The sequence below is a fragment of the Rhodnius prolixus genome, unplaced genomic scaffold (assembly GCF_049639745.1).
Source record: "Rhodnius prolixus isolate KJV_2025 unplaced genomic scaffold, Rpr scaffold_27, whole genome shotgun sequence".
Taxonomy (NCBI): domain Eukaryota; kingdom Metazoa; phylum Arthropoda; class Insecta; order Hemiptera; family Reduviidae; genus Rhodnius; species Rhodnius prolixus.
In genome coordinates, this window is record NW_027411607.1 from 700,631 (window position 1) to 720,717 (window position 20,087).

Here is a 20,087-nt window from a genome sequence, read left to right on the forward strand (position 1 = left end):
ATGTCGTCAGCATACATTAAAACATTTATTTTGGCATCACCAACTCGTACTCCACCCTCAAGGAACAGAGGTAAATCGTCTATAAATACCGAAAACATAATAGGGCTAAGCAAGCAACCCTGCCTGACTCCACTACTTACAGGGAAAAATTATGATACTCCATCTCTTCCTATTACTGCAGACTGAGAAGCTAGATACAAATTTTGCAGTATTTTAATAAACTTAGTGGACACACCTAAATTATAAAGTTTATAAAATAAAGACGGTTGGTGTACACAGTCAAAGGCGGCTTTGAAGTCCACAAAAAAGCAATATAGCTTTTTCTTGGGTTGTGAAAACGTTAGTTTAATAAGATTAACTAAGATAAAAAGGTTGTCTATTGTGGAGTAACCACGCCTAAATCCAGCTTTACATTCAGTTAATAAATTGTAACTGGTAATGAACGATTCAAACCGCCTTAACAACAGTCCAGAAAAAAATTTGGATATAGAATCCAGAAACGATATTCCTCTATAGTTAGACACATCGTTGATATCTCCATGTTTATACAACGGCAAAATAAGGGACCTAGCAAAAGAAGGAGGCACTGACCCAGTCTCGAATATATAGTTGTACAGCGACAGCAATTTTTGATGAAAGGAGGAAGGAGCATTTTTATAAAATTCATAGCTGATCCTGTCATATCCTGGGGCCTTATTGTCCTTTAGGTTAGCTAAGACCATGTCCAACTCTTCATTAGAAAAAGGTGCATCCAAAATTAAGTTGCTTAAACAAGGCTCAGCATACAAGGTTGGTGAAGGAAGAGGGACAGGATTCAGTAACGATCGGAAATGGGCAGCCCACTCACTCAGCGCGATATCATTATTAACTTTAAAATTTGCACCCCTAATGTGATTAATCAAATGCCATAACTGCTTAGTATCTTTGACTGATTTCAATTCAACCTGTGAATCTCTGCCTCCAGCGGGACAACTTGTCGTGGATAATTATGTTTACGCTCAAATGCATCAAATCAATGGCATAACAAACTGTCTAGGTCAGGGGTCGGCAACCTATTTCAAGTAGAGAGCCATTTCTCCTTAAATAATTTTAATAAATCTTACCAAGAGCCGCAAGGATGATAGTGTAAAAAACCTCTCTAGATCAATTGTATTCACAAATTATTATTTTATGACATTCAATAACATTTAAATGTTTTAAAACTGTCCGGTAGGACCAGTTGTATAAGGGGTTGATCGTCAAAAACTGCACGAAAAAGCGTAACGTTGAAAAACACCCAACTTTGACAATTTTATATACTTATTTTCACTTATTACAAAGTAAATAAACGAATAAATAATAGCTAAACCTGTATTTGAATGAAAATGGCGGCCTATATAATTACGTTCTGTATTTTAATATAATTCTATTCAATTTCAAACCTATCACATTTAAAATTCTTTTTGAAAAAATATCTTTAATAAATGAAATTTTCATTTCTTTCAATTAAATTGAAATATACAATATATTTTGGGCAGGCTGAAGAGCCACAAAATTTGGATAAAAGAGCCGCATGCGGCTCGCGAGCCGCGGGTTGCCGACCCCTGGTCTAGGTGAATTCCTTGATTTAGTGTTCTCTACTGATAAAAACATAGCAGTTGATTTGGCTCATGACAGCATCTTTAAAAAGGAAGGGTATCACCCGCCACTTCAGTTTAGCTTTAATCTAGGCTGTGAGAAAAATGTGTTTAAAGAACCTTATCTAGACTTTGATTATAGAAATTGCGACTTCAAGACAATTTCGAGTTATCTAGTCAACTACGACTGGGATTACGTGCTAGGTACAGCTGCTGTAAATACTGCCTTTGATTTGTTTGGACGAGTTGTGACGGAATTAATCTCTGAATTTACTCCGCGCAAGAAAATTTTCGAGTCAGACTACCCTAATTGGTTTTCAAAGGAGTTAATAACGTTAACTAAGAAAAAGAAAGCAGCACATCAACAATATAGAATCTCTCTACTTCGTAAGGACTATGAGCACTTCTCTAAGGTACGTGCGCAATGTAAAAAATTAACTAAACGGGATTATGCATTCTGTATACATGATGTAGAATCAGCAATAAATGAAAGTTGTGATATAAAGGATTTCTGGAACTATATCAACAGGCAAAAAAACAATAATGCCATTCCAGATGCTGCCCACTTCAATAACACTTATTCTTCGAGTAACCAAGATACGGTAAACCTGTTTGCTGAGTATTTCTCAAGTGTATATAATAAGTCTGTTCTAGATACCGCGACCAATAAAGCTGTGATATCTTTGAATTCAGTGAACATCTCAATGATAGAATTCAGCACTGAAGATGTACTAAGACAGCTGTCTAATGTCAACATCAGGAAAGGTACAGGACCTGATGGAATACCATCTGCAGTAATAAAAAATTGTCAACTTGCTCTGGCCCCGATTCTGGCCTCATTATTTACCAAATTCATAAAACATGGGATTTATCCGGACATGCTAAAAACAAGTTTTGTAGTTCCGATGTACAAATCTGGAGATAAGAGGGATGTTACAAATTATAGACCAATTTGCATTCAATCAGCAATTGCGAAAATATTTGAAAAGTCTGTAATTGACATTCTTCGGCCTTTACTCGACAACCTCATCCTCAGTGAACAGCATGGCTTCCATTCTGGTAGATCGACGCTCACTAATTTGTTACTATTTGAGGACTATCTACGGAGAGCCTTAGTTACTGCCAAGCAGGTCGATGCTGTATATCTCGATTTCGCCAAAGCTTTTGATCGTGTCAATCATTCCAAACTAATTCAGAAACTATCCCATTGTGGAATTCATGGATCACTACTTGACTGGTTTTACTCCTACCTCACCGCAAGACATCAATCTGTTAAATACAAATCACTAATGTCAGAAGAATTTCTTGTATCATCTGGTGTACCTCAAGGTTCTATTCTTGGCCCTTTTTTATTCAAAATTTTTATCAATGATATATCTACATGTCTCAATTCAGTAAACTTTCTACTTTTTGCTGACGATTTAAAGATTTATACTGCCATTAACTCTGCGGATGACTTTCTCCTCCTCCAAAACTCTCTTCATAGACTGAGTGTTTGGTGCGATGAAAATGATATGAGCCTAAACATCTCTAAATGTAAGGTAGTATCCTATCATCGTAGTCGGACGTGTACAAAACTTCGATTATTCTCTTCATGCTTCAACTCTAAGTAGATCTAATGTAGTGAAGGACCTTGGTGTTACGTTCTGTGCCAACCTTTCATTCAACCTCCACATGAACTCCATAGTCACAAAGGCAAATAAAATGCTTGGCTTTATATCTAGATCTACTCGAAACTTTAAAGATGTCAGAACCATAATTATCCTTTACAAAGTAATGGTGCGACCTATTCTTGAGTACTGCTCTGCTTTATGGTCTCCTTATCAGAAAACTTACGTCAACAAACTTGAATCACTTCAAAGAAGATTCCTAAGATTGCTCTGGTATCGAGAGACAAAAGTCATGACGGAGGTACCGTACGATGACGTAATGGAATTTACTGGTTTGAGTACTTTACAGTTTCGTAGACAAGCCACAGACTTAAATTTTATTTTCAAAATTCTAAATAATAATATAAACTGCCCTGAACTTCTATCATTGTTAAATTTTCACGTGCCAACAAACGGTACTAGACAAAAACAAGTGTTTTCTAAAGTGTGCCATAGTACCAATTATCGTAGGTTCAGTTATTTTCCGGATCAAGTTAATCATTTACCCGCTGATTTTGATATATTCAACACCAACATGATCGAGTTGAAACATTTGTTAAATAGCTGATTTTGCGGTGATTGGTACTAGGGAAAACTTACCGGTTATTTGTGATATTATTAAGATTTATTAATTGAGTAAAGTTTCTATTTTTAAAGTATATTTTATAGTACATATTTTGAAGTATTTTTCATCTATTAAGTAAATTATGTGTATATATTATTTCTATTTTATCTTTATTTCTATTCTACAATATATATATGTATAAATGCATGATATATGTATATTCTATAATTATTATATATTGAGTTATTATTAAATGTTATTTTAAATTATATTTCTTTGTAACTGGGTGATTGCCCCTCTTGTGAATAAATAAATAAATAAATAAATTGATAATTTATAGAAGCATAAAATTCATTTTTCTTTTCCTTACACAACAACTTAAAGTTCGCTTTCGCTTTACAGTAAGCTTCCTTAGCAAGAGTGGAGTTAGTTTTACGATATAAGTTTAACAAATTAAATACTTTCCTTCTTTCTCGAAAACAGCAAAATTCAAACCAAGGTTTGCGTCTAATTGACTGCATATTTATTCGAGAACTATGTAAGGGATAGGCTTTTTGAATTAAACTCGTTAAAGAGTTAACAAATCCCTGGGTGTCATTTGAAGATTCAACAAGATTTAGGGTGAGATTCTTGAGAGAATTTTTATAGGAATCTAAGTTGGCATTATGCCAAAACAATCTGGAGCATAGCGGAAGAACCTTACTTTTACACTTATAACTCAGCGATATGCCACAGGTTATAGGGAGGTGATCAGAAAAGGTTTCGCATTGAACTGAAAAAGAAGTAACCACAGGAATAAGTTCTAAGGAAACACAACAAAAGTCAATCACTGAGCTTCCCATACCCCCCACAAATGTAATTCCCCTTCCGCATCCCCTGGAAATCTACCATTCAGAAAAATTAAGCCTAAACTATCACATAAGTCCAACAGCTTATGACCTTTATTAAATAAATAAATAAAATAAAAATAAGCCTTTATTCTTTTCCTGGATTTACATCCTTAGTACAAAAATAAAAAAAATTTATATTTCCTATTACTTCAATGCAAAATAAAATGTACATTATATTACCAATCCTTTACAAATAATTAAATAAAAAAATTTAAAAAAGTCAATTTTTTGTATAAATAAAATAAACTTGTTATCTTCTTTGTATTCCATAAACAATTCTTGGAATTAGGCCCATTTCTGGGCAAAGGCCTCTCCCATTTTATTCCAGTCTTCGCGACATCTTGCTATTTTGGCATAATTACTTCCTGTTACTTGGGTTATCTCGTCCCTCCATCTGCGAAACTGTCTTCCTTTCTTCCTCTTCCGGTTCGCCGGGCACCACTCAGTACAGACTTTGGTCCACCTGTCACCTTCTAACCTAGAAATATGACCTGCCCAGTTCCACTTGAGTTTCTTAGCTGCTACTACCAGATCCGTAAGCAGAGTCTTCTTCCTGATTTCTGTGGCTTGAATCCTGTCTTTCTTCTTTACCCCCAACATACTCCTCTCCATCGCTCTTTGAGTGGTACGTAACCGTTTCTCATTCTTTTTAGTCAGCGACCAAGTCTGGGCTCCATAAAGGAGACACGGAAGTACACATGCGTCAAATACCCACTTTTTAATACTAACATTTAATGGAGCTTTAAAAATATGCTTTAGAGACCAGTACTTCTTCCAACCAATGGAGATTCTTCTGTTTATTTCTTGCGTGGTCCTATTTTTGGATGATATGGTTTGCCCCAAATACACTGCTTCCGTTACCCACTCAATTTTTTCATCATTCAATGTAATAATACTTTCAGCACCATTGGTCATAAGTTTGGTCTTTTTAACATTTATATTCAGCCCAGCTTCAGAGGAATGGATCATTAGGTCTTGTATCATACCTGACAGTTCTTCTACAGATGTGGCAAACAAAATAACGTCGTCAGCAAACCTTAAATTATTTAATTTTTTTCCATTTACCGTTATACCTCTATCTTCCCAGTTCAAACTCCTGAACACCTGTTCCAGCAGTGCGTTAAAAATATTAGGCGACAGGGGATCCCCCTGTCTTACCCCTCTCTCCATATTGAATCCTGCTCCAGTTCTATCCATCTTCACTCGTAACTGCACATGGGAATATATATACTTCAATAGTCTAATATACTTAGAATGCACTCCTTGCTTAGACAGAACATTATACATATAGTCATGGTTTACCTTGTCAAATGCTTTTTCAAAATCTATCAGTGCTAAGTATATAGTGACTCCATATTCCCTGACTTTTTATAACATCTGATTTATTGCTTGCAGATGGTCGATTGTGGAAAATCCGTTACGGAGACCCGCTTGTTCTGTTGGTTGGTTTTCATTTAATGTCCTATTTAGCCGATTTTTCAAGACCATCATGAACAATTTATACAAGTTGGATAGTAGACTAATAGGTCTAAAACTGTTTAGGTCTTGTGCGCCTTTTTTCTTCGGGATTAGGATTATATTGGTTTTATTCCACTGTTCTGGAGTTATTTCTTCTTCTAATATCTTATTAAATAAGATAGTTAGAGGTTTGACGATACAAGAAGCCGCTGCTTTGATTACCTCGCTCGTTAGATTGTCCTCGCCTGGAGTTTTATCCTTTTTTAATTTTTTAATGCCTAGCAGTACTTCCTCTTCCATGATTTCTTCTACCACTTCGTTTCCTTCCTCTTTAAGGTAAATCTCTAAGTGGGATGTTCTACAATTTTCCGAATACAGATTCTTGAAAAAGAAAGTTGCCTCTTTAATAATAGCACTTCTATCACATATTTGCTTTCCACCTTTGTTTTGAATATTAGGAATCCACTTTTGGTCTGTAAATAACATCTTGTTTACTTTTTTTGTTGAGCTTGTGGCTTCTAAAGTACTTTCTATTACTGCATTATTAAAATTCTGAATGTCTTGTCTAATATGTGCTCTGGTTAGTTTGCAAATTTGATTTGTCTCAATTTTTTCTTTTAGACTTTTCTTTTCCTTATTTCTCATTTTTTCTCTCCTTTGGATTAATTTCCTTGTTTCTTCAGATAATTTAGAGTTTTTAGTTGTATTTTCCGGAAGAGCATTTACAGTTGTTTTTATTATATTTTCTATTCTGTTATATAATGATTGCATATCCTTGAAATTTGTACAATATTTTAATTCAGAATATTTAGATAACTGTAATTTTATATTCTCTTCATCTACGTTTCTTTGAATATCAACTAAGTTTTTTCTTGGAGTCGGAATAGATTTAGTTATGTTTAACTTGCAGACGACCGGTCTGTGATCAGAGTGAAATTCAAAGTTTGTCAGAACTTCATAGCCAGAAATGATGCTTTTATTGCTAGTGAGAATAAAATCTATTTCATTCTTATATTTGCCGTCCGGTGATTGCCAGGTCCATCTTCTTCCACTTCTTCTTTTAAAATATGAATTCACTATTCTTAACCTTTGCTGCTGACAGAAACGTAGCATTACCCATCCTCTTTCATTTCTTCTTCCTATCCCATAGGATCCCATTGTCTGTCTCTCTTCTTTCTGTCCACCTCCTACTATGCTATTAAAATCTCCAATTATTATTAGTTTGCTGTGTAGTTTCCTCTTCGCTTCCGCAACTGTTTCCTCTAATTTATTATAAAAATGTTCTATTTCCTCTTGCGATGAAGCGGATGTGGGAGCATACACTTGGATTAAATTTATTATTCTTCGACTTCCAAAATTCATCCTTAACATAACAATTCTGTCAGAAATTGCTTTAAAGTATTGAATTTTTCCTTTTAAATTTGCCTTGACTAGAAATCCAACTCCATTTACCCCTTGTTTTGCTCCATAATAATAGAGCATATAACCACTTTTCCTAATAATAATATTTTCGTCGACTCGTCTTATTTCTGATAGGCCAAGAATGTCAATATCAGTTTTTTCTAATGCATTTTCAAGTTCCACTAATCGATCCTCTGCTAGCAATGTTCTTACGTTGTAAGTACCTACACAAATGTTTGAAGTGCTTTGACGTTTTTGTGTTTGGGAGGATATGGTCTGACACTCCCTTGGTGACCAACCTTTCTGGGAGGTTATTTTCGTTGTTCCATTTGAATCGTTCCTAAAACTGCCAGAGTCCTGTTGCCGTCGTGTGAGCCTAATTCCATTTAATTCCTATTTTCCTTCGTTTGCTGAGTTTTTGTTTGAATAAACAGAGCTTGTACTGCTTTCCGAGTTAGTACGTTCCCTGAAAAAAGTGCTTATATCCTTTGCAGCGGATGCTGGGGTCACTTTTTCTTTTAACTTTTTTACTTTACTTTTTTCTGCCTCAACTTTATTCGCCTTACCTCTTTTTGGTGTATCACTGAAAGCTCTTCTTCTTCTTTTGCCAGTACTTTCTTTTTCATCCCTTACTATCAATTTATCATAAACTAGAATCGCAAATTTACCATTCTTCCTTTCCTCCATCATCTGACCTCGTAGTTCCTTTCTCTTGGTGAGCACTTCCGGTGAGAAATCTTCAGTTATATAAATATCAGTATCTTTTAAGTACCTTTTATTTTTTAAAATCATTATCTTCTTTCTGAATGTTGTTATTCCCACTAATATCGGCCTAGTTTTGTCTTCTATTTTCTTTCCAATCCCTCTTAAAAAATCTATTTCTTCCTCTTTTAGATCCACCTTAATCTTGTTTTTTATAAATTTCACTACTTGCCTCTCTAGTTCGAAATATTTGCTATTTCCCTCTTCTTCTAAACCATGTATTATTATATTTCTTTTTCGTATCTCTCTGTCGAAATATACATCTTTTCTTATACATGAATCAATTTTTGCTATACTTGCGTTCCAATTTTCCTCCAGATCCTCTAACTTTGTCTTTATTACATCAATATTTTTGTTTAAATCATTTTTAATATCATTGCTGAAGTCAGTTAATAATTGTTTCATTTTTAATTCATCCATTACGTAAGTAATTTGAAATTAAAGATAATTCTCAAATTATAAGCAAGAGCAAGAGATTTATAGAAGAAGAATTAGTACCAAAATAATAGTTAATATTTAATAAAAAGAGCAGTAGTAAACAATAAATAATATTACTTTAAGAATCACACTTACAAACGGACCCGCTGGTAGAAGAGTGCGGTAGGTGAAGTAATGCTACTACCTATCCCTACCTGGCCACGCCTACAATCCCGCTGACTGTTTCACTTCTGTTGATCAAATTTAATAAAAAAATTTATTTTACACTTTAATTTCTCGATAACTGTTCGGTAAAGTTTTCCGAAACTATACAGAGTTAATCACTATACAAAGCACTTAGTATACACTAAATTTTTAACGTTTACTTTCAAATATAAACTAGTTTTTTTCTCACTTTTTACTTTCTACACAATTAATAGATGTTTACTGTGCAGATGCTCTAACACGCCTCTGACCTTTATTATTACATATTAAATCTTTAGAATTTCAAGCGCGGCTGCAGTAAATATTATCAATAAGTAATTCATCAGGCAGTAGCTGTTGACCTGCGATCCGCACGTTAAAATCCCCAATCACATGACCGAGACATTTAGAGAATCTTCAAGATAATGTGATAATTTAAGAAAATCCTCATCCCAAGTTGCACAACCTAAGTGGGAATTATAACAAAATTCCGATCCGGACACTTAACACATATTATTACTCCATTTTCTAATTTAGAAAAACAAATAAAATCAGAAGAAAATGTTTTGAGTAAAAATGATATACCTTTTCATTTTTTGAGTTTTTTCAAAACAATTTTTTGACAATCTCTTGTCCTCGTTTGTGCTGGCTATTTACCAAATTTGTTTGTTTGTGCCGCATTATTAAGCGAGATATTCGCGTATAAACTTAATATAAGTAAAATTGATATAACTTTTTTTTTTTAGTTTTTTCTAATTTTTTTTTTTTTTGGCAATGTCTTTGTCATCGTTTGTGCCGCTTATTCGCCGATTTTCATCGTTTGTTCTGCATTATTAAGCGAGATATTCGAATGTCAATTTGGTATAGCCACTTTTTGTGTTTAGTTTTTTCCAAATTTCATTTTGCCATTCTGTTGGATCCTCGCAAGGCGGTGCGGCCCCCCTTGTGGGAAATTTAGGTTGATGCAGTGGAGAGTTGGCTGCATTGGAGGTCTGGAAGGAGAAAGGGACTGCGTACGTGACCAAGCTCAGGCAGTTGTCCCTGACTTCACAAGGAAGTGAGAAGTGTCGTTCTGGTCAAGTGTAATTCTTTGTCTATATAGCGTCATTGCGCCAAGTTTGTTTTGTTTTCTACAAATTGTCAATGTGTTTTTGGTCTAACTAGCGTAGTCTGCCTGGAGTTAATATATTAATACAAGTATCAGTGGATAATAACTCCCTTTCTGACATTATTGTCATTTGTGTTGTCTTGGCATATAATTGCCCCTCCATTGTAAAGGCCTTAATTCTGTAAGTGAAAAACATTGTACGTACCTATTTGTACTCCCATGTGGAGAGATTTCCCTTGTCGCCAGGCAAGAAAATTGTAAAGTTCTTCGCATTAACATTCCCTCCGTCAGGAAGGATAAACTGTGTAGTTGTCAATTGCATGTTGTCTAGCCAATTGGTATTGTATTATCAATAAATAATTGTTATTTTTTGTAAGGCTTTGGCGAAGGTATTTTGGGTGGCTGTGGCGTCCACCACATTTTATTTCCCCTCCTTTCAATACAACATAATTAGACTAAACTGCTCTCCCACATTTCGTCCTCGCCTTGGACATTTCAATTAGCCCTCTTCGAATATTTTTCACGGTGCCGAAACCCGGGAATCCACCCAGAATACATCAGCATCGCCTTTAATTGTCTGGCCTGTCGCCAGTTATGCTAAGGAGCGAAAAGTCGCCTTGTCGCCTTAGCACTTGCCTGTGCGTTTTGTTGTCGTATGTACACTATTTTTAATTTCCCTGTTGTCATTTTATAGACTGAGACAGCCTTTGTGTTGCTGGTAACTACTATTATTCGAAAGTATAGATATATATATATATATATCTGATTTAGCCAGGCTCAGATGTAAGATTGTTGTGTTAATACAGTTAACCTATTCCTTAAAAGTTCTTTTAACTGTAAATAGAGATAGTTTGTTTTGTTTTGTATTGGTTGTAATTACAATATTAGTTCAAGTGTATGCTCACACACACTCACACATATATATTTGTATAATTGACCCAGTCAGCTTTAGATGTAAATGTGTTTAGTTGACACATTCAATTCAATTTGTTTTTAAATGACTTTTATCTTTGAATAGAAATAGTTTTTGCGTTGGTTGTAATCATACATTATTTTAAGGTATTCGTGTTGCCTGTAGTCAGGCCATTGATTAATTTTATTGTTTACATCTAGCTTATTGTAACCTGTTGCCAGTTTTTGTCGTCCACCTCCCCCTTGATTAAAATGGAAGAACAAATTCAAGCTACCCCTCCACTGTCGCCAGTCTCTCCCAGTCCCCCCGAATTGGAAGAAACGCGTCGAGTTCAGTCACAGTCAGATCACAGTTCTGACATACATGCAGTCAGATGCAGACATTTGATAGCTAGATTAGATAGTTGGTCGCGAAGGGTCCGTGACCTGTCCCCTAGTTCCCCCCATGCCTTGGAGCTCAGTCATCAGTACTCTTCCATGTTCTCCTTGCTGTCCCAGACTGTGGACAGAGAAGTATAGGAGTGGCTGCGCGCCCTGCCCCCAGAAGTCAGTAGTCCCCTCGCTTTATCCCTGTCTGAAAGCCATGAGCTAGCTGAATCGGCGCAGCTAGCCATTATAATGCCCTTATTGGCCACAGCTCCCCCCGGCCACTCTGACTCGATGTGTCAAGGTTCTCCCGTCACAGTGACGGACGAGTCTATTATCGAATTAGCCCGACGGCAACTTCGAGAATTGGTCATTCCCAATATAACCCCTTTTAATGGAGATGTCCTGCAATACAAAAGTTTCAAATCGACCTTCACGTCTGAGGTCCACAAGTTGTCCCTGTCTGCCGCCAAGCGGATTGACGCCCTCAGATCCTCCTTGAGGGGCCCCCACTTTATCCATCATACAGAACGCTCAGTCCTCCTAGGAAGGCTATGCCTACGCGTGGGAAATACTCGATTCCAGATATGAGGGTAAGCTGCGCATCGCCAGTGCCATCATGGAGACATTCCTGCAGTTCCCTGCGGAGGACCCTAGCATTGACAGCTGTATAGCATGGCTGTCACGCCGGCAGATCATGTTAGATCAATGCGAGATTCCGCATCCCCTGGACTTCTACTTTGCCATGCCACTCTCTCCGTCCTCTCCCCTGCCCTTCAAGAGGAATTTAGGAAGAAATATTTAGGATCCTTTGATTCACTTCTTACCAGCTCTCAGGTCCTGGATTTTCTAAAGGACCAGGAAGACAGGTTCTCGCCAAAATTAAACTTTGGTCAATCCTTGTCCAACCCTGTTGTACAGCCCGCTCCTAGACACAGTTCTCCTTCTCCTTCCCCTTTACCTCAACCTCGTCCTGCTTCTCCCGTTCAAGGGATCCAGGTGGAGGCGCTCTCTTCTCCCAAACAGTTAAAAGGGTACACACCCAAATCGGTACGTTTCGTTCCCCGCCCCCCAGGGAGGCCCTTATCATCCTCATTACCATCTCCAGTTCATCCGCCGACTAATTCCACCTCTCGTGCCCCAGTTTCCTCAACCTCTACGTCTCTCCAATGCTACGTGTGCGGGAATTCGCACCGTATGTCGAAGTGTGCTGACTACTTGAACATGTCAGTCACTGACAGGTGGAGCTTAGTGGTGAATAAAAATTTGTGCGTCAATTGTCTTTCCGCCAACCACTCCGTGGCTCGATGTCCTTGCCAGGTCGGATGCGCAAAATGCCACGGGGAACACCACACTTCTCTACACCCCCTCCACCTTCCACGAGTTTGAGTCAGAGAAGAGCACGTGCGGTTGACATTCCGCCACTAATGTCCTTGCAGACCCATCCACCCCCAAAATCTAGAGTTCTAATGAAAAGGGCGCCTTCCCCGGGCCTCCCTGATTCTCCTCCCCCGTTTCCTCGGCGTTCCCCTCTTCCCCCCAGCTCTTTCGAATCTCACTTGTCTTTAGGCCAAGCCAGGGACTCTGAGTCTCGCCCTACGTCATCATCCTCCTCAGATAGTCTGCCCCCCGTACTTCCTATCACTTATTTTGGCCGCCACCCAGCACCATCCCCACAGCCAGAACAATAGGTTCTTGGCAGGCGCGATACCCCTTCATTGTCCAATTTCGTCTTCTGCCGTCGCAGATACTGTCGTCTATGTCATGCGACGAAATCCTTACGGAAATCAATTGTTAAGTCCTTCCCATCAGACATGTCAGTCTCCCCCACTGCCCTGGTGCATCTTCTTGGAGGGGATGGCCAGTGGTATCGCGCTCGTGCCCTGCTGGATTCAGGCAGTGAGATCAACTTAATGACTAAAGCTTTTGCCAAGGAAAGCAAATTGACTTATAACACCATGTCAGGCGGTGTTCGTGGCATAGGGGGCAATATTGCCACCCAAGTCGTGGGTCAGGTATCGACCAATTTAAGACAAGCCCCACCTTTTGCCCAACTCAAAATCCCTTTCCGCGTAGTTACCAAGACTGTCCCAGATGCACCATCCTCCTATTTTCCTGTCAAGGATTGGTCGCATCTAATAGACAAACCTTTAGCCGACCCAACCTTTAATGAACCAAGGCCAGTGGATGTGGTCTTCTCAGCCTCAGTCTTTGATGCCATCGATCTCAGTAAGATATTTCGTTCCCAAAATGGTTCCCCTAACGCAAGATTGATCACTCTTGGTTGGATCATGTCTGGTCCCTTGAGAAGCTTCCCCACGAGAAGGGTTCGGTTTGACTCCTCTGTCAAGGACAGCAGGTCCAATTCTAAATTATATCGGACCTATTATAAAATTTTATTCAAGCATAAGTATGGCCAATTGACACCCCTAAGGTATCTTTTAACCAGTCTATCCCAGAAGATGAGCCTTCGATCGGCAACACTCCTAGTAACTCTGAGTCTGAGCCAATTGTCCCTTGTGATAACCCTGAAGAGTCAGACCAGCCCAGCTTACCCAGTTTGTCAGCATCCTCCCCGCAAATCCTATCCTCTTCCTCACAGGAAGCAAATCTTCAAGAACCTCCTCGTCTGATTGTAGCTAGTCTACTCCCCTCCCCGAAACCACAACGTTTAATTAGAACGCGGCGTCCACTGCAAATTATAATAAATCCTCCTACTACCATACCTACTGCGGAAGACATTCCCTCTGAAGGTTCCGCCCTACCTGTCAATCTCTCTTTAGTCAATCCTGTGTCGGCAATTTCTTTTAAACCAACAGTACTTCGCCTCAGCTCTGGAAAAGCTTCACCACCTATTCCGCACCCTCCTGACTTAGTCTTGTCCCGTCTCATGGAAAAAATGTTCGCCCTGGAGGAAGTATCTGAAGTCTCGCCCCTTACACCAGAGGAGTTGAAGGCCGAAGAGTGCTTCTCAGTCCCACTCTCGACTCCCTGATGGTCGTTTTTCAGTAGCACTGCCGCTCAAAACCAGTCCTTGTTGTCTCGGCGAGTCTAGAAAGGTTGCTCTAAAGCGCCTTCTTCAGCCTGAGTCTCGCCATGCTAAGTCTCCACATCTCCGCCCTCCCTACGTCGAGTTCATGCGAGACTACCTAGAGTCGAAACACATGGAGCTAGCTCCTCCCCTAATGGTGGGTCAAGTTACTTATTACATACCCCATCACGCGGTACATCGCCCAGATGACCCCCCGGAGAAGATCAGAGTTGTCTTCAATGCCTCTCAGAAGTCCTCGTCAGGCGTATCCCTCAATGAGCTCTTACTTCCTGGTCCCAAGTTGCAACTCGACATTTGGAAGGTCGTTACCCGATTCAGATCTTACAAGTGGGTGTTCACTGCTGACATTCGTCAGATGTTTCGGCAGATACAACATCCACCGGAAGATAGAGACTTATTGCGTATCCTTTGGCGATTTGACACCAGCCAACCGGTTCAGGAGTACCGTTTGTGCACTGTCACCTATGGAACCACGTCAGCTCCCTACTTAACATGTCGCGTCCTTCAGGAATTAGCTCTTACTTCTCAGGCTTCCCTCTCCCTGGCATCTGAGATACTACGCGACCGCACCTATGTAGATGACATTTCTGGTGGAGGCCTTAGTTTAGAAGCGGAATTGCAATCCAGAGATCAGTTAATCAAATTATTGAGTCAGGCTCAAATTGAACTTAGAAAATGGGCATCAAATCACCCACAATTGTTAAGTGAAATACCCTCTGAGCATCTTCTCCCTGCCATGTCCTCAGTCTATTTGGAGAACGATGAGGAGTCGCAATTGAAAATTCTGGGACTTTGTTGGAACCCTTCTCAAGATTATTTCCATTTTCTGATTTGTTCTGTTCCTAGTGTTCAAACCAAAAGACAACTAGCCAGTCAGATTGCCAAAGTCTTTGACCCCTTGGGATGGCTAATTCCCATAACAGTTTTTGCCCGTGCAATATTTAGAATAGTCTGTCAAGCCTCGTTTGATTGGGATGATCCCCTGTCCTCATCAATTGCAAAGAAATGGGGTCAGTTTGCTGTTTCCTTGCCTGATCTGTCCAAAATTCGCATACCTAGATTTTTGTCCTTACCCAATCCTAAGTGCTATTTAGTGGGTTTCGCTGACGCGTCTGAGCGAGCCTATGCGGCAGTGGTCTACCTAGTGTCCCAGTCTGAGAACACTGTCATTAGCCTGGTCATGTCCAAAGCCAGAATGGCCCCCTATGAAACCGGTCACGCTCCCTCGTCTGGAGCTCTGTGCGGCCCACCTACTTGCCCTTACGATTCACAAAGTCAGTCTGCTGTTCCCTCAGATAACCACCCAAAATATCCTAGCCTTTTCTGATTCGACCATTGCCCTTGCCTGGATCACAGCAACACCACCTCCGCATTAGAAAGTGTTCGTGGGTAATAGAGTAGCGGCTATTTTGGAAAAGGTTCCCGCCTCGCAATGGTTCCATATTTCGTCCTCACAAAACCCCGCTGACTGTGCCTCACGTGGACTGCGACCACAAGAATTAGTGAGCCACCCGTTATGGTGGGAAGGTCTCTCTTGGCTGAAATCAAACCACGAGTCATAGCCCCTTGGGCAAGTGAGGGCCGATTTGTCTGACCCTGTCGTAGGAGCAGAAATTCGCTCCCAGGCCCTTAATGTGTCAAGTGTAATGTCCTGCCCTGAGGAATTGGAGGCTAAATTTTCCAGTCTGTATACGCTGCAGAATGTAGTGGCCTGGTGCCTGCGATTTGCACACAATACTAGAAATCCAGTACATCGGATGTCAGGTCCATTGAATGTAATGGAACGCAGTGAAGCCCTGCGAGTTCTAATTGTCCGAGCCCAGCAGCACTCGCTTACTGAGGAAATTGAAGACGCTCAGTCCCCCCGGCCTAGACTACGCCTAGTCAAAACCTTAGGCTTATTTTTGCACCCTGATGCCGTGTTGCGAGTTGGAGGGAGATTAAGACTGCCCGACATCCCTGAATCGCAGAAGCACCCTGCCTTGTTGCCCTCGCAACACCCCCTTACTGCCTTGATTATACAGGAAGCCCACATCTCCAATCTTCATGTAGGCCCTACTGCCACCCACGCTTTTCTTCGAAACCGATACTGGATTACTAATGGAAAAAATGTGGTACGACGGCAGTTGTCATCTTGTAATAAATGTTTTAGCATTAAACCTTCACCTTTCAACCCCATCAGCAACTGCTTGAAGGAAGAGCCAGTGCTTCACCACCCTTCACGACTACGGGCATTGACTACGCAGGCCCCTTCAGTGTGAAAATTGCGTCACTACGTTCCGCCAAGGTCCTCCAATGCTACCTCGCCATCTTCATCTGTTTTTCGACCAAGGCCATTCATTTAGAATTGGTTACCGACCTCACTACTCAGGCTTTTCTGGCTGCCTTGAATCGTTTCATCGCTAGGCGCGGCGTGCCCAGCCATATATGGTCAGACAATGGCACAAATTTCGTAGGTGCGACCAGAAAACTTAAGGAGATATCTGCCCTGCTGAATGATAGTCAGTCACAGGAGGCCATATTAAGAGAGTCCGGCAGGAGAGGTGAGGAATGGCATTTCATACCACCTAGAGCGCCACACTTTGGAGGATTATGGGAGGCCGCTGTCAAGTCTACAAAGCGCTTGCTAAAGTTGACCCTGGGCCTACAAGAACCAACCATGGAGTGATTACTCACAATTATCTGCCAAGTGGAGGCCATCTTAAATTCCCGGCCACTCACAACCGTTTCATCTTCGCCAGATGATTTACAAGTGCTGACGCCAGGTCACTTTCTTATTATGCGGCCAATGACTGCCCTTCCTACCGACGGTTCATTAACTCCCCGCACAGCGCTTCGCTCCAAGTGGACCATGGCACAATTTACAGTCAACCAGTTCTGGAAGAGGTGGCACAAGGAGTACCTCCTTGAGCAGCAAGCCATGCTCAAGTGGCATTCACCGTCCTTCCCAGCGGCAGAAGGACAAGTGGTGGCCATTATGGACGACAAACTTCCTCCGTTGCAGTGGTCCTTAGGCCGGATCACCAAACTGCATTATGGCCGAGATAACGTGGCCAGGGTGGCCGAGGTGAAGACGGCGTCCGGAGTTATAAGCCGCCCTGTCAGGAAGCTGTGCCCTCTCCCAAATCAGTAAGTGGGACTCTGGCGAGTCCACTGCGGGTGAGGATGTTGGATCCTCGCAAGGCGGTGCGGCCCCCCTTGTGGGAAATTTAGGTTGATGCAGTGGAGAGTTGGCTGCATTGGAGGTCTGGAAGGAGAAAGAGACTGCGTACGTGACCAAGCACAAGCAGTTGTCCCTGACTTCACAAGGAAGTGAGAAGTGTCGTTCTGGTCAAGTGTAATTCTTTGCCTATATAGCGTCATTGCGCCAAGTTTGTTTTGTTTTCTACAAATTGTCAATGTGTTTTTGGTCTAACCAGCGTAGTCTGCCTGGAGTTAATATTGTAAAGTTTTTCCCCCCAAAAAAAACTTTACTTACACAACTAATGCCTGCCACTAGTTATTAAATATGTGGGTTTGATTAAATAATAAAACTCGCTAAAGTTGTAAGTAATAACCTGATTTATTAACACGTTAACATTACTCACATTAACATTTACAAGCAACTAACGCTATTCATTACAGTCACCATTTACAACAGTCACAACAGTTTACTGTTACTTACTCACTTCGTAACGCCACAAAACTGTTCCCCGACTGACCACTGGTCCGCACTGCACCGAATTGCACTAGTCTCAGCTACACTAACACAGCTCTACTCATCAACTGACTAATTGCCCAACTAGCTACCACTGAAGCACTCCGCAACACTGACTCTCCAAGACTAACTCATAAACTTGACTAATAACTATAAACTCTAATAACTCCTTAAAACTTGCTTGAAACTCGATTAACACTGACTTCTCCAGCTGTGTCGGCCTCCTTTTAACTGCGTGCCTCCCTCCAACTGGAACTGCCCTCCTCCAACTCTCTGAGCATAAGTTTCCACGCCCTCCTGATGTTCATTGGCTGGAGAAAACATACTGCCACCACCTCAGCTGTGAGCCGCCTCCTCCCATTCTCCGTCTCTCTCCAACTCCGTCTGTCTCCCTCTCACCTGTCAATCACAGGCTGGGAAACACATATGCCACCACCCCAACTGAGGCCTTTCTCTTAGCTGGCTTTTACACAGGTCACTAACTCCTTGAACAATCTAGCCCTTTTCTTTCTAGTTAAAGTAAAGACCGGCCCTTTTGTCTACACAGTGGTGGCCTGTTACCGGCTTTGGTCGCTTAACCCCTAGAACAATCTAGGCCTTTCTCTTCTGCCACAAGTAGATACCGCCCCTTTTGTTTATGCAGTGGCGGCCTGTTACTGACTTTGGTCGTTCAACCTCTAGAACAATCCAGGCCTTTCTTCTCCGCCCAGGTCAACTTCGTTACACTGCTCCCCTCTTAGAACTGTTCGTCCCGAACAGAAGTCGCCTTCGTGATGTAGGGCAGCAATCGGTCCAAGTGTACCACCTTCATCTTGGATCTGGGCGTGCGTTGAATCTCGAACACCAGGTCGTTGAGCAGTGAGACAGTGGTGTAAGATCCTACCCAGCAACTTAGGAGGTTTTCCCTTTTTGCGGACACGTTTGTACGACAAAACTTTCTCACCTCTCCGGAACGTTCTTCCAATGACCTGCCTGTCATACGATGTCCTCGTCCGGTCGCTGTCTAGTCTTTTCCTGCCGCGTGCCTTTCCACGTGCAGCTCTCCACTTACGGCGAAGTTCCCCAGCATAGCTGTCACCGTCCGATTCGTCCGTCTCTGGGCTGCCAAATAAAAGTTCACTGGGTAGGCGAAGCTCCCTACCGAACACAACGCTGGCAGGTGTTCGGCCCTCGGTCTCGGTCTCCTGAATTGCCGATCGGTACACCATCATTATGGGGGGTGTGTGTACGTCCCTATTCTCCTGTTGATCTTTCCCCAAAGTCCTCTGATGGCCTCCTAGAGTCTTGTTGAGTTGCTCCACCATGCCGTCAGAGTGAGGGTGTAGCGGCGTTGTCCTTTTCCTCCTGACGCCGAGGATCTGGTAGACCGCCGATGCCGGTGACGAGTCCTGACCTGCTAAGTCGTGGGCCTCTGCCCGCTTACTGAAGTGGTCCTTCACAACCGGAATGTTGCGTATCTCTCTTCTGGAATCAGGAGAAGGTCCTGCCATATCGAAGGCTATCCTCTTGAGCGGTAACCCAACCTTGTCCTGCCTCAGGGCGCCATTGGTTTTCCGGCTGGTTCCCTTTCTTGCTACCCACTCGGTGCTACGACTACCCCAGTCTACACCGTCCTCGTGGTAGCCTACCAAAGAGAACCGCTGCCTCCGCTTGGCCCATGCCCTCTTCACTCCAAGGTGACTCCCGGTGATACCTTCGTGAATTCCCGACAGCTCCTCTTCTTTCCTGTCCACACTTTTCCGGTCTCGCGACAAAATGCCCATTTCAATGGCGAGCGAATTCCGCTGGGCACAGTAGCTCGGTACTTCCCGACTGCTGGGGACCACTTTCCGGACCGCTTCCTTCTGACACTTGAGCACAGGCCCCGTATCCTCACCCAGAAGTTGTTCCTCCCTGGTCGCTTCAGGGCTCCATTCCACTCCTGGTTGAACAATAATGGTACTCTTACCTCGGTCTTGCTCTTCCTGTCCGCTGCAGTTTTCCAGCGCTC

At 41.6% G+C, this 20,087-nt stretch overlaps 5 protein-coding genes across 5 annotated transcripts; 4 read left to right on the plus strand and 1 right to left on the minus strand.

Moving 5' to 3' along the window:
* Positions 1-4,478, plus strand: LOC141455154 (uncharacterized). Its single transcript, XM_074130012.1, has 4 exons — positions 1-70; positions 920-1,036; positions 1,746-2,945; positions 4,405-4,478. The coding sequence occupies exons 1-4, from the start codon at positions 1-3 to the stop codon at positions 4,476-4,478; spliced, it is 1,461 nt and encodes a 486-aa protein (XP_073986113.1).
* Positions 4,479-5,005: 527 nt separating this feature from the next.
* Positions 5,006-8,266, minus strand: LOC141455155 (uncharacterized). Its single transcript, XM_074130013.1, has 4 exons — positions 8,146-8,266; positions 7,083-7,803; positions 6,401-6,536; positions 5,006-5,929 (listed from the first exon to the last, which is right to left on the minus strand). The coding sequence occupies exons 1-4, from the start codon at positions 8,264-8,266 to the stop codon at positions 5,006-5,008; spliced, it is 1,902 nt and encodes a 633-aa protein (XP_073986114.1).
* Positions 8,267-14,512: 6,246 nt separating this feature from the next.
* On the plus strand, positions 14,513-15,727 carry LOC141455156 (uncharacterized). The gene has a single exon (XM_074130014.1). It carries the CDS (start codon positions 14,513-14,515, stop codon positions 15,725-15,727), a length of 1,215 nt encoding a protein of 404 aa, XP_073986115.1.
* Positions 15,728-16,046: 319 nt separating this feature from the next.
* On the plus strand, positions 16,047-16,661 carry LOC141455157 (uncharacterized). The gene has a single exon (XM_074130015.1). The coding sequence runs from the start codon at positions 16,047-16,049 to the stop codon at positions 16,659-16,661; it is 615 nt and encodes a 204-aa protein (XP_073986116.1).
* A 518-nt stretch (positions 16,662-17,179) lies between these two features.
* LOC141455158 (uncharacterized) lies at positions 17,180-17,533 on the plus strand. The gene has a single exon (XM_074130016.1). The coding sequence runs from the start codon at positions 17,180-17,182 to the stop codon at positions 17,531-17,533; it is 354 nt and encodes a 117-aa protein (XP_073986117.1).
* The last annotated feature ends 2,554 nt before the right edge of the window (positions 17,534-20,087 follow it).

Excerpts from the sequence above, each read along its gene's own strand:
- LOC141455157 (XM_074130015.1), top strand. The coding sequence starts at position 16,047 with ATGTCCTGCCCTGAGGAATTGGAGGCTAAATTTTCCAGTCTGTATACG.
- LOC141455156 (XM_074130014.1), top strand. The coding sequence starts at position 14,513 with ATGGAGCTAGCTCCTCCCCTAATGGTGGGTCAAGTTACTTATTACATA.
- LOC141455155 (XM_074130013.1), bottom strand. The coding sequence starts at position 8,266 with ATGGAGGAAAGGAAGAATGGTAAATTTGCGATTCTAGTTTATGATAAA. Across the intron at positions 7,804-8,145 it reads CAGTGATACACCAAAAAGAG|GTACTTACAACGTAAGAACA; the intron begins GTAAGGCGAATA and ends ACATTTGTGTAG. Across the intron at positions 5,930-6,400 it reads AGGACAATCTAACGAGCGAG|TTACGAGTGAAGATGGATAG; the intron begins GTAATCAAAGCA and ends TCCCATGTGCAG.
- LOC141455154 (XM_074130012.1), top strand. The coding sequence starts at position 1 with ATGTCGTCAGCATACATTAAAACATTTATTTTGGCATCACCAACTCGT. Across the intron at positions 71-919 it reads TCCACCCTCAAGGAACAGAG|TATCTTTGACTGATTTCAAT; the intron begins GTAAATCGTCTA and ends ATAACTGCTTAG. Across the intron at positions 1,037-1,745 it reads TGGCATAACAAACTGTCTAG|ACTTTGATTATAGAAATTGC; the intron begins GTCAGGGGTCGG and ends AACCTTATCTAG.
- LOC141455158 (XM_074130016.1), top strand. The coding sequence starts at position 17,180 with ATGCGGCCAATGACTGCCCTTCCTACCGACGGTTCATTAACTCCCCGC.